The sequence below is a fragment of the Primulina eburnea genome, chromosome 10 (genome assembly GCF_022965805.1).
Source record: "Primulina eburnea isolate SZY01 chromosome 10, ASM2296580v1, whole genome shotgun sequence".
Taxonomy (NCBI): Eukaryota; Viridiplantae; Streptophyta; class Magnoliopsida; order Lamiales; family Gesneriaceae; genus Primulina; species Primulina eburnea.
Window position 1 is genome coordinate 6076966 of NC_133110.1, and position 14167 is coordinate 6091132.

Here is a 14167-nt window from a genome sequence, read left to right on the forward strand (position 1 = left end):
AACGGTTTTAGAAAATCATTTCGATTAGCGTGAAAAGACAACAGTTTTGCTATATTTAGTGACGGTTTCGGTGAATTTAGCGACGGTTTTAGAAAAAACATCACTAATTTCAAAATTGCGACGGTTTCTGAGAAGTCGCTATGTATGTTGATCACGTTATCCTGGTTTATATTCACAATAGCATAAGTTGACTATTCACAAAGACCAATATTCGAAAACTCTCGATATATAATCGTTATTATTTTAAAAAAAAAGTATATAGTTTGAAAAATAAAAAATGAAATAATCCATCAAGTGGTTAATTATTCCGAGCTATGCCGGTGGTACATGCATGTGGGTATAAGTATTATACATAATTGAGTTGGAAAAAATAGATAAGAGTAGCAACAAAAAAGCACACAACTATATGCCAACAATTTATCACTGCCTTATCCTCCTTAAATCCCTTCATTATTTTTTCCTTCCAATACTTTGATATCTTGTTGGGTAATAAAGGGTTTCAATTTGTCTATATTTATGTGAATTTTGCCAACCAAATCCTTTAACACCAAACTAGAAATAAGACAAAAACTGGCATGGAAATACATGTGTTGACTAAATTGGTACAAGGATTGGAACATTTGTCTAACTTTTGACAAGATTGCTGTATATATGGACCAAATATTAATTATATGAAAGAGTGAGTTTATCTAATTGATATATTTTTATATGATTCATGGCTCAAATCAAATCAAATCAAATGACTATTTTAGAAACCCTAATAATAATAAATAATGCTACACATTTTTCACCTAACCTTAAAGTTCCTATGCCACCCTAGAGAATAGGAACCCTAAAACAACGTTCTAGGAGGGTAGTGAGTGCATAAGATTGGTACAAACCCTACGGGAGGGTAGTGCATGGTTTTCAAAGTCAGCTATTTAATTAATATTAAATTTCATCAAGAAAAGTTTAATAAATGTTTGAAATCTTTCGTGTAATATTGAAGTTTATAATATTATCCTAAAATTTTTTCCGACTCAATTCCATGGTTCAGACAGAGTGCGGCTTTAGTTTAAACTGCATTTTTTGAAAAAAATCAGCCATCTTCCCATAAAATTGTAAATACACTAGAGTGAAAGAACAGATGCACACCATAGACGTAAAAGTTACTGATGGACGAAAAAAAAAGTTACTACTTATAAAACGGATAAAATTATATTTTCGATCTTATAATTTTTATATTTTTGATAATGTTAATAGTGAATTCGTATTTTAATATTTTAATTTTCATTTAGTTTTTATTCTTTGATCTTTAAGATCAGAGTTCAGCCTATTCGTCGCAAATTGTTTATGTGGTGGTCGCAGACGCATTCATGATTTTTTGAAAGAAAATTGCATGTGACACGATACTCATTTTCCAACTAGGAAACAAACCAAAAAATGAATAAATCTCAAAGTTCATGTATATTCTAAAATATCATGATACATGTCGATGTCTCTTTCCAAAAATCCAAGTCAACGTCAACGGAAAGAAATTTCCGACTACCGTGATGTAATCCGGTGAAAAAAAAGGGTTCAAAAATCAGAAAAAACATACAAGTTACATTACTAAAAATACAAATTACGGGACATAGATCGAATGTCTAATGAAAGTGGAATATGATGATATATACATAGTATTGTTAACTACAAGAAATTTAATTAGACCATGATTATTTTGAATGAGAGGTTTAAAGTTGGAGGGTAAATAATTCCATCAACTACAATTGAATGTTGCCTAACTCAAGAAGTGAAGAAGCTAACCCTGGTCCCCTGCACCACCCTCAATTTCAACTTTCAAAAACTGAAAAAAGAGAAAATTTAAAGAGATTTAATTGCCAAATCATACATATATATATCCCACAAAATTCAATTGGTTTAGGTGTCGTCCTTCTGCCTAGTTCCATCTATCTGATGACTATCTTCCATTATTATTTTTAGATTCAAGTAGGTGTAAAATTATTTTAGTTCTCGAATTTCAAAACATCTAAATCTCGAATTATCATCAAATTAATCAATCTGTTTTCATAAATGCATTGGACATAAAAAAAAAATGAGATAACTCCGCTTGAAGGTGACATCACTCCAACACTCGAGTCAGCATCGAATTCGAAAAGAGAAAATATGATAGTAAGAATGAAGAAGAAGCAAGCTCTTGATTCTACTTATCTGTGGTATACCGAAATATTGGGTGGGGAGAAGAAGAGGAGGTCAGTTGGTGTGGTGTTGTATGTATATAATGCTAGGAGAAAAAAAACTCACATAAATATTTATTATCTATTTATTTCATAATTAATAATATATTTTTTCTTCTCTTTTATACACATACTTGTTTTATACTAGTGCACGGATGCACCCATGTACTAACGCACGTATTGCATATTTGTACAATATTTTTTATAATTCATTTGATTTATATTTAAATGAGGATCAATATATAATTATAAGAAATGATGAGGGACTACACTGAAATTTTGATAAATGAATTTAAAAAATAAATAGATAAAAAGAAAGAATAAAAAAAGACTCGAGTATGAACTGAACCTGCAATTGAACCAACAACTTTATGAATAAGAAACAAATATAAGCCTCTTGTGATATAATCTCACGGCGACGAGTTGAAAAAGTCCATATTTTTCATAGATTGAGTTGATCGGAGATGTGTATCACGAATTTATATGTGAGATTGTTTCATAACAGTTTTTTTCATAAAAAAATAAATTAGATAACGAATGTAATTTTTAGTAAATGCAATAATTTTACATTAGTTTGATTGGAATTTATTTGGAAAGTTGATGCTATAAGCTATAAAAATGAAGAAACTATATATCAAAGGTTATGAATAAACTTAATATTGGCCATTATTGCGGTGGAGTCCACTCAGACCATTGGACAACGCTAGATTTATTTATATTTGAGAAACAAGAATGATAAAAATTGTTGCTATAAATTAAAGCTGTTCCGAACAAGTATCATGAAAAAGTAGTCGAGAAACTTTGGAAAGAAAAGGTCAAGGTCTCTTCTTTATGTCCTTTAGCTTTGCCCTTGGCGTAAACTTCTTCCATCAAAGAAAACACCTTTTGGGACATACCCCGAGCTGGATTTTTTGATCAAAAGGTGAGAAATGTTTTCTGCGTGGATAGTAATATCGTGCGCACAAACTTACATATGTATTGTATGAGAACACACAGGTGATATATGTGTTGTATATTACGAAAATGGAGGCCATTGGCGGGGTCTGTCGTCTGCTGATTATCCTTTTGATCATGATTGGCCACCAGGGAAGATTAGCTTCGAGTATAGCTACTTGAAATATATACACACACACACACACACACGAATTTTTTGTTTTGTTTCATTAGTTTTTTGTTCCAAGGAACTAATAGTGCATGTGGATTGCATTTGATTCACGAAGCTACAATGAATGGGTTATAGGGATCAAGAATGGAAAGACGTTCATCATCTTCTTCTTCTTTCTCGACTGCTGCTGGTGTAGGCTCACTCATCAATGGCTTGAATTTTGGCAAGAAGGTTTACTTCGAGGGCGTGAGTTCTGGACTACAGCCCGAAAGCGGAGGTGGGCAGTCGCCGGCGCCGCCGTCATCGGCCAGAAAAGGGAGGGTCGGAGTTGTGCAGCCGCCTATATGCCAGGTGGAGGGGTGCAACGCAGATCTGAGCGATGCCAAGGCTTATTATTCGAGGCACAAAGTTTGTGGTGCGCATTCCAAATTCCCCAAGGTCGTTGTAGCAGGCATCGAGCAGAGGTTTTGCCAGCAGTGCAGCAGGTCTGGTTTATTCAACTTCTTTTTTTTTTTTTTTTTTTACCCCTTTCTCAATTTTATTTTAGAAATACATTTTTGTGGTTTTGGTTCACTTGTCATAAATTTGTTAATCAATTCTCAAATGGTTGTGATATTTTCGATAACCAATGTGAAATTTGTTACAGAATAACAGAATAAATAGTTATGGTTGTAATTTACCAGAAAAGCACATGTGGCCAAATCTTTATACATATGTAAACTTCTTCAATTTGGTCATAATCCAGGTTTCATCAATTGCCTGAATTTGACCAAGGAAAACGTAGCTGCCGTAGGCGCCTTGCTGGACACAACGAGCGTAGAAGGAAGCCACCTCCACGATCTTTATTGCCACCTCGCTGTGGAACTCTTCCTTCATCCATATTTGGTAAGATACCGACGACTTGTTAACCATCCATTCGCAAGGATCGCGTATTTGCTCCTGTAAATGTCGTTGATATATATAAAAGTTATTATTGGTTCATTTAGGAGAGATTATGACATGTTATATATCAGAAATTAGGATGTGACTCACAATTTTAAGATTCTTAGTTTTAAACTATCAAAACTATTATTGGGCTATCCCTCGTCAGCTCCAAGTTTTAGACTAGTGGTGACTAACGTTCTTGTTACCAGATAACCGCGCCAAAGCTGGAGGATTTGTGACGAATTTCAGCACTTATCCAATGCTCAGTGGAAGTGATACGTGGCCGAATATCATACCCGAACCAGGATTAGGAAATCAAGCAATCGTCACAGGAAAACATCAACCTCCATGGAATGGTAACTCACAAAATTCTTTACCTGATCTTCTGCAAGGATCAACGACTAGTCCTACTTGCTCTGCTGGTTCTTTGGTATCTCCAGAAGAATGCTTTTGTGGAGTTTCGGATTCCAGCAGTGCTCTCTCTCTTCTGTCAAGCCAGCCCTGGAGCTCAAGAAACCAATCATCCAGTCCTGATATGAACATTTTTAGTGGACCCAATCAAACAGCCATAGTTCAGTCTTCGGCGACCCCTTGTGCATCCCTTGGTCAATTTTCCTTCCTTTCATGGGATTTTAAGAGTGGCCAAGCTAATGACATGTCAAATGAGATGCGTCCTGATTTGGGTTTAGCCCAAGTTCCTCACCCAGGTAATAGTCAGTACAATGGAGAGCTTGAACTGTCTCAACCGACCAAGGACCAATTTCATGAACTCAAGCATTCCAGGGGATATGATTCTTCTGTCCAACATATGCGTTGGTCGCTTTGAATTGTTGTAGTTTTAGATTTAGATTGTGTGATGCTTTTTATGCTTCTGTTGGGACATACAAAGACTCGGTATGTTCATCATTTATTCAGTCGGACTAAGCACCGATAAGCTTTAACTGTTTGTTTGAGCATTCTTTCTGCTTTTTACAATCACTTGTACCAAAAATGGGACAGTGTCAAGTTCAATGTCACACTGAGTATATTTTACCCTATCTGGTGCATTTAATTGGATTATCTAATATAAAGTAAACTATCCAAATGTTGTCATACACGATGTTAAACACATCTGATGTAACATAAATTTCATCGTGATGAGATTCCTGAATCTAGTGTACTTTTGGTTCAAGTGGTAGGATGATCGAAGGATGTGCAAACGAGGTAATAATAAGTTCTTAAGTTTTTGCTCCACTCATTAATTTCATTCTGCTTCTTCAACCTGCTTGATTTATGATCCGTCGGGCCAAGAGATCGTCTTTTGTTTGCTCTCAGCTCTGTTTTGATTCTGGAAGAGGGCAGCCAAAAAATTTCGAAATCAAACAAACAATAGACCAAACAAAAAGTTGGACAGCATATAAATGTTCCTGTTTGGAGATGGCTTGGCAAAGCATACAAACTGCGGGTAGAGTATCATGAAATTCCTTCATACCACCCTATCGTATCGTCGGCAAGGGGCGGGCAGGAAGGAATAAGAAACTAAGGCTTGAGCTCTTGGAGTTGCTTGTTGAGAGTCTGTCTCATGCTTGAACATTTTTAATAAAAAAAAAAATTAGACGTTGACTCGTTGAGAACATGATTAAATATAATGATTGTGTTCATTGAGAATTTAATCCAATTGGGTAGAGCCCAAACAATAAAACTGCACAGCTCATCAGTTAAATTTTTAAAAATTTTGCATACATAAAATTTAATCAATTATCTTAAAAATTTTAAAAAAAATTGTGAATTTAAGAATTTATTAATTATCACAATTTTGAAATGTAAAATTTCAGTATCATGGTTTCTCTTTCCATCATATATTCTTTGGTTTCAAAACTATTTTTTTTTCCCAATTTTAATTTAGACTAATTCATAATAATTAGTTTCTATTAAAAAAAAACATTTGGTTGTTAAAAAAATCCATTTACCTATGTATGTTTATATTTAAAATCAAAATAACACACACATATATCTTATGGTCACAACAAAATATTTAGTTATTTTGAAATCATATGAAATATAAATTACAATAATAACATATTATGGGATTATATGGATAACATAGCAATAATTTATTATATTTCTAAAAATATTAATTTCTAACTACATGAATAAGCGCAATATATGATATTTTAGTAATCTAATTCATTAAAAAAAATTAAGATAAAATGTTATTAACAAAATTTGGTGTGCACGTGACAGTCCTACTCGATGACAATATGGGCCACTTATTGAAAAATGCATTTCAGGACCATTTTGTGTTTGGGCCCATAAAAATTCCAATCTTACAGCATGAATAAGCCCATATATGGAGTAGTCCAGGACAGTTCTTCGTAGGCCCACATATTCCCATTTTTTTTAAAGAAAAATTTCATTTTCGTCCGTCCAATCTCCCCGCTTCTCTCTCACAATCGATCGGGGTGGATCAGTCGCAGTCCTGGTGAGCTTCATTTCTTTCTCTGATGTTTGAAATTCATGTGATGATGTTATTATCTTACTGGTTTTTCTCCTTTCATTTCGAGTAGCTGTGCGAAATTTTAGTTCTAGGGCTCTAACTATTGTCTTGGATCACGATTTCAAATTTTCTGTGATTTTGGATATACTCATAACTCATGGTATTTGTTGTTTTCTTTGGAATCAATCTCATTTATGATTGATGTGAACTTATTTTAGATAGGGTAAGGTGTTAATATAAGACCGGAAAAATCGTTTATTTGAGAGGAAAGGACTGAATTTTTTCTTGTTATATTTGTCAGTAGAAAGGTGCTACTACAGCTATGGATCCTGTGGAGCTCAGGAAAATGGAAGATGAAGAGAGTGCTACGATGAAAACGATAAAAGGTGCGACCTTTGGTCTAGTTACTGGCACTATTTGGGGTACCGTTGTTGCTACCTGGCAAGATGTGCCTCGTGTTGAGAGGAGTGTTGCACTTCCGGGTCTGATTCGCACGCTGAAGATGATGGGAAACCATGGGTTGACGTTTGCTGCAATTGGTGGAGTCTATATTGGGGTAGAGCAATTAGTGCAGAATTACAGGATGAAAAGAGACTTCGTTAATGGGGCGGTTGGTGGATTTGTGGCTGGTGCTTCTATTTTGGGTTACAAAGGTGAAATTTCGTAAGTTTTAATTAATTTTGTTCATTTTAATTGATGAGAAGTGAGATTATGACACTGCATCGCCGTTGCTCTGAAACCGAGTAAGATTTTTTGACTGTTTGCTGTGTATGTGGTTTATTATTGTCTATGAACGATTTCTTTATGTTCACATACATAGTCTCAGGAAGGGAGTTGTGTGTCTGGAGACGTTATTTCAGTATACTTTTTCATTGTTCATGTATTCTGGCTTTTATTATGGATATTTTATTATATGGAGTTGACACTCGTGCATATGCTTCTGGTGCAGAGCACTTCATGTTAATTGCAGTGATCAGGAAGTATTCCGAATATTATGCTAGGCTAAATAACAATCGTGTGTATACGTTAAGTAGCCAAATTTTCTCATTGGGAATACATGGCATTCAGATAACTTCATCTTTGGTGTTGTTTCTGATTCATTTTATTCTTTTAGTTTTAGATTTCTTGACCAGATTTAAAATAACTGGTTAAATATATGTGTGTGTGTCTGTGTTACCGCGAATGAAAAGTAATAATTTGGCATCTTGATAGAAAATTCAGGATAGTATACCTTAACGAGCATGAATTTACTCTTAAGTTGACTTATACATTATTATTCCACGTCAAAGTTTGTGTCATGTGCTTGTGTTGTGGTAAGAAATGCATATTGGGTGGTCAATTGTAGTATTTGAAGGCTAGCATGGAGTATGTCCTTCTGCTGTACGATTTTCTATGTATTAATGAATTCTATTTCTTGCAAAAAAGGGTTCCTCAAGTATCAGTTTGCTTAGCTTATCTTTGTTCCCACTTACTTCCTTAGATTTAGTTTGACAATTGATGTCGAATTTGTATATTTATATTGGCTGATTCGACATTATACTTTCCAGGGAGGAGCATTTCATCGGCTATCTCTGCAGGAGCTGCCCTAGCGGTCACTTCTTCTTTCATTGACATCGGAGGTCAAACCACACGGGTTGACAATGGCAAGGAGTATTATCCTTATACCACCAAGAAAAGGCCCAATGTTAATTAGTTCTCGGGGCGAACGTCGTCTCAATGTGTTCTTCTCAGAAATGTAACGTACATCTGAGTTGTGTTTGCATGTTACTCAGGTCGCATATATTATATCGTTTGACTTAATAAGTTTTGTGTCGAGAGATGCCAATCTCTGTTTGAGTACGCACAACTGAATCCTAATTTCTTCATTGTCAAAAACTTACCATGAATTGTTCAACTCTACTTCTTTTTTGATTCAATTAGCTGCTATGGGATATTTATTTCTGTTGGTTCGATTTCTATACTTATATACTTATTATTATCTAATAATATATAAACTTGTTAGAATATCTACCTCGACCATTTCATAGACGGACCAAAACGTTCTTTCTTTCATAGTGGAAGTTGCTTTCAGCCCATTCTCTTTTTCGTTCCATGCTTGTTTAGGAGGAAAGAAAAGATACTCTCTCTTTCGCACTTGAACGAAAAAAGTTTACATTACTGTTAATTTATCGATCGGATTAATGCAAAGTTCTTGCTCAAAAAATCCTCCTCCGAAAACATATATAATGAACTCTAAAAGGTTAATCTATTATTAACTTTTAAAAAAAAAAAATTGTTAATCTAGTATTTTACAAATATTAAAATTTAAACCAACGGTGAAATTTATTATTGTGCGCTGCGGAGCTCAAAGGCCCGTAGGCAATATCTTGGTACTTGGTATTGCAACAAAATCAACATTTTTCCCGATATAGACACCAGATTTGTGGGCTGAGGGGCCCCCCCATCAACATCTTGACTATGAAGGCCCATCTTCATGTCACCCATGCCATGAACTATTCAAAGTTTGTCAACACCCAATTTTTTTTTTTATATGTAATGTATTTATTGTATATGATCAAATATATTAAAATTATACATTAAATAGATTAGCATATCACCTCAACGATGCTCAACATATCGAATATCATATATAGTTTTCAACATATCAAACATCCCTCTCTCTACATATACATGTATGTTCGTCTCAAAATTCGATTTTAATTGTTATTGGTGTCAGTATCATACCTGATATTTGTAGGTTTTGAGTCGAGTTTAAAAAGTTGGGTCTCAAGTAGTGTAGGATTAGAAATGTCGACCGTAATTATGATATATAGACCCATCCCTTGAAAAGGTTGGATAAGGTGAGTGATTAATGTCATCACTCGATCTATTTCCCTCTCTCGAACATGTTTCTTTAAGACACCGATAAATTTAGCACAACAAATTTCATCTTTGAAATGGAAAATTCGAAATCCTAACATGGGAACTCGTTGAATTTTAATTTGAATAAATACTAATTATAAGACAACATCATCTGTCTAATATATATATATATATATATATATATATATATATATATATATATATATATATATATATATATATATATATATATATAAGAACCGTCTTCTATATTAATTACTTGTACATATCACGATTTTTTTTTAAATTATAAAAGATATGAATTTAAAGAAAATTTAATGATTAATTAAGGGGAAAATGTAAGGAGTCCCCTGTTGAGTTTACTAAAGAAATAGTCAAAATTCGACACTAAAAGAAACCATTCTACTTTTGTAAATTTGAACGAAATTGAGTAGATAATATCAAGACTTTTGAGATATATATTTGTTTTTAAGACTTTTGCAATTAGCTAGGTTGAAATGATCCACCATGAAGATTAATAATGTCTTATAAATCTTGCTCCCTTTTGCTTCCAACATTTGAATTACAATTGAACCACGTTGTTGCCAAGTTTCTAGTCGCGAAGTTCAATTTTTTTTTTTGTGGGTTTATTTTGTTATGTATTCGAGTCGCATCGAATCCGCGTGTCGACTATTGATAATCTATATAGGAAAAAATATGTAATTTGAAGGTGGTCACATTGAAAATCTAGCACAAACTAATATATATTTTGTGTGTGTTTGTGTATATATAGTTTGTATGTCAGTATGTATGTATCTTTGTGTGTTTGCCTCTGTTCTTATATTTATTAGAAAAGAAATAGGTCGATTCACTGAATCTGTTTATATTTTTTGCTTAAACAAGGGATTTGACTCCAATAATAGAAGTATAATTTTTTATACGACAATTTAATTTAAAGAAAGCTTTGATCTTTGAGTCAACTTCAGCAAGTAGGCAAAAATTTGTATGAGACGGTCTCACGGGTCGTATTTGTGAGACGGATCTCTTATTTGGATCACCCATGAAAAAGTATTACTTTTTATGCTAAGAGTATTACTTTTTATTGTGAATATGGGTAGGGTTGACCCGTCTCACGGATTATGACCCGTGAGACGGTCTCACATGAGACTCACTCAAGCAAGTAATGGTATAATATAGTTTTTTTTTTAAAAAAAATAGGTATAATAGCGTATTTCAAAGTATTTTAAATTATGTTGATTTGTGAGAATAATTATTTTAAGGAAAAAATATCCATGATACTAATAAGGATAATTGAAATATAAAATGAACAAAATTGAGTGACTTAAATATATGAAATGATAATGGTTAAAGAATAAAATGCCTTTTAAATTTGCAATAATGCAGAATTATGCCCCCAACGGAAAGCTACATTTCTGCAGGAGAATAATTAATATTGTAGCCCATTAATTAATTACGTATTATACATAGTCGCATAACTAAATAAATAATTCCCACCCTCCATTAATTTTTCCCAAGTTGGTATTTAGTGAATAGTCACATAAATCTGCGAGAAAGATAAAAAATAATATTTTTAACATAATAAAATAATAATTTTTTCATGAGTTGGGTCAGATAAGAGGTTTGTCTAACAAAATTGGCTCGTTAGACGATCTCATTAAAGTTTTTGTGATTTTTAACACTATATAAGGATGCAATTTCAAAAACTCTTATGAGACTATGTTATAAGTTAATCTTTTGGAGCATATCTCCTATATGACTCGATCAATGAAAACTTATTATTTTTTAATGTTAAATTGATATTTTCTTAAGATAACGACCATGTCAACTCGTTTAACAGATATAAATCCGTAAAACCTTCTTACAAAAGACACTCCAAAACAAAATATATAAATATAGTTTTGATATGCTCTCCATCGACCATGCCCACTTCCGTGCCCACTATTAAAGTGTCACTCATATATTGAATGTAAATGAACATATCTAAATTGTATATTCAATATATAAGTGACGCATCATCGGTGGACACGAAAATGAGTACGTCAGGTGAATATTATATCAAATTTATGTGTGTGTGTACGATTCTCTGGTAGATTGAATGAGTTGGGTGCGTAGTCTCATGGGAAGAGAGTGTGTTCCTTTTGTGCAAGAATTTGTGATCGGGTAGGATAAACCCGAGCTGGGTGATCTTGGCACTTAAAAACAAGAAACATTAGTGGGGTGCCAGATCGGTTTACGACATGAATACTTTGACGCTCAAGTCAACTAAATATGCAAAGGAAAAGAAATGTATTTTAGTAGAAATATGGAGAGTGCCAGTGACATTGCTTTCAGTGCTGAATAACTTCATATGATCATATATCTGCCCACGCTTTGCCTCCTGATACTGATTTTGAGTTATGGTGTCACGAGCGCTGATTGTCATGCTAATAATTTCGAGACATGATGAATCATACTTGTGAACTTAAAGTCGATGACTATCCCGAGATGCTTGGGTACCGAACTTGATGTGAGGACATGGCCAACGCTTTGGCTTTTGTGTGATCCGTGATTTGATGAACGATGGACACAGTACATGATCACTTGATTTTAGTTTTCATGCGTTGCCCGGTCAGACCTACGAACTCGGGCTCTCCATCTTTCTTTCCCCATCCGAGTCCAAGAATGACCGGAGCTCTTTCTATTGTGTATATATATATATAACGTTGTGAGTTTTGAGCTACTTACTAACAGAATCAAAATTCAATTAATAAAAGGGAAAATAAAATAAAAAAGAAGTTAAAAAGGCAAAAATAGGTGGTGAATTTGACCATTTTCCTGGAATTTGGCAACCTCAATAGATCCACCGAAATATCTTTTCGTTATCGCCTTAATTATCGTTTTCCTTTCGGAAATATCGAATGCGGAGGAGTGGTTGGAAATATTGCTCGATTTGCCCTTTTGTTTATAACAAATTCCATAAATTATTATATATTAATAATAACATTGTTGCCGATTTACCTAATCCAATATTTTGTTTTACATTTTAATTATAATATTAATTCAACACAAAAGTCTATATACATAATACATGGAGGTTGAACTGCGCCGGGGCTACATCAATTTAGAACAAATAATTTGTTCTCTATCCGCATCATTAATTATTTTATAAACTTTTGTTAATTTCCCCGACAAAGACAGTTCAAATAATTTATATATTTGTTAAAAATAGCCATCATAAGAATTTTGGTTCGTAGGAAATTATACTCTCACTTTTCAAAATACAAAACGTACCATATATTTTAAACCGTAATCTAAAAATGAAATCAAATTAATTATAATGACGACCAACCAATTATTATTAGTACTAATCATTAGGCACACACACTTTGTCTGTGTACGTAACATAATCATATGAATATTATGTATTGTGTATATTTTGTTTTTAAATTTCTTGATAATGATTTCCACCTATTTTTAAGTTCGTTTTTAAGAACAACTATGTATTAAAGCTAAAATTTGTGAAGTGAAATTTCGTTATTTTTGAAATTTTTTCAAACTCGAGGCTTTTCAAAAGTAGAAACATTTCAAAAAAAAAAAAAGAGGCAATAACTTGTGTGAGACGCTCTCACGGTCATATTTTGTGAGACAGATATCTTATTTGGATTATCCATGAAAAAGTATTACTTTTTATGTTAAGAGTATTATTTTTTATTGTGAATATCGGTAGGGTTGACCTGTCTCACAGATAAAGATTCGTAAGACCGTCGCACAAGAGACCTACTCAAAAAATGAAACAACACTAAATTTACATGCCATTACAAAATTAGGTAGTTATCACTATTATAATTATGGACACCTAATTGTATTAAATTTTTGCACATTAAATTAAATTCTTTCAATTTTTACTTGTTACAAAATGGCCAACGCGGCATATATAAACTTTTGTATTTCGAAATCAGCATGAAAATTAATGAAGTTACGATCATATAAGCATTATATATATATATATATATATATATATATATATATATATATATATATATATATATATATATATTATGTACGTACCAATCACAAGTAGAGTCTCACTTGAAACTACCCATGTTAAAGCCATGCATATGAACAGGGGCGGAGCCACCCTTGGGCTAGGGTGGGCTCCACCCCACTCAAATTTATTTATTTTTTTGTTTTTTTTTAATTTTTTAATTTTTGTTTTTAAAAAGTGGGCTCCAGCCCCACTCAAATTTTAATTTTTTTTTTTTTTGTATTTTTTATTTTTGTTTTATTTTTTGGTTTTGTTGACTTTATTTTATTGAGGTAAATTTTAAGAATTTTTGTTACTTATGAGTTATTTTTTTAAAATAATCTTACGCAAATATTTATAATCAAATTTGACTTTCGCTCGCATTTTTTTCAAAAGGTTGAAGAACTTAATGTAAGTTGATTTTTAAAAATGAAATTTAAATTCCAAATATATTTTTAGACTATATTTACAATAACACGCAAATATATTAAATTTAACTAATATGATAATATAATTATGCAGTTACTACATATTTTATTATATCTTTATTTAATTTCTATTAATACTAAATTTTTTATAGA

General features: G+C 32.8%; 2 protein-coding genes across 6 annotated transcripts; both read left to right on the plus strand.

Annotated features, from left to right (window-relative positions):
- Positions 1-2961: 2961 nt before the first annotated feature.
- On the plus strand, positions 2962-5280 carry LOC140842808 (squamosa promoter-binding-like protein 9). Of its 4 annotated transcripts, XM_073210972.1 has the most exons (5): positions 2962-3138; positions 3213-3318; positions 3457-3806; positions 4067-4206; positions 4455-5280. In XM_073210972.1, the coding sequence occupies exons 3-5, from the start codon at positions 3466-3468 to the stop codon at positions 5069-5071; spliced, it is 1098 nt and encodes a 365-aa protein (XP_073067073.1). In that variant the 5' UTR covers positions 2962-3138; positions 3213-3318; positions 3457-3465; the 3' UTR covers positions 5072-5280. The 4 variants fall into 4 exon arrangements, with proteins under 4 accessions (XP_073067073.1, XP_073067072.1, XP_073067074.1 ...); XM_073210971.1 differs by having other exon boundaries at positions 3213-3806; XM_073210973.1 differs by lacking the exon at positions 3213-3318.
- A 1307-nt stretch (positions 5281-6587) lies between these two features.
- Positions 6588-8637, plus strand: LOC140842811 (outer envelope pore protein 16-3, chloroplastic/mitochondrial). 2 transcript variants are annotated; one of them, XM_073210975.1, is made up of 3 exons: positions 6588-6706; positions 7023-7374; positions 8269-8637. In XM_073210975.1, exons 2-3 carry the CDS (start codon positions 7044-7046, stop codon positions 8412-8414), a joined length of 477 nt encoding a protein of 158 aa, XP_073067076.1. In that variant the 5' UTR covers positions 6588-6706; positions 7023-7043; the 3' UTR covers positions 8415-8637. The 2 variants fall into 2 exon arrangements, with proteins under 2 accessions (XP_073067076.1, XP_073067077.1); XM_073210976.1 differs by having other exon boundaries at positions 6605-6706; positions 7026-7374.
- The last annotated feature ends 5530 nt before the right edge of the window (positions 8638-14167 follow it).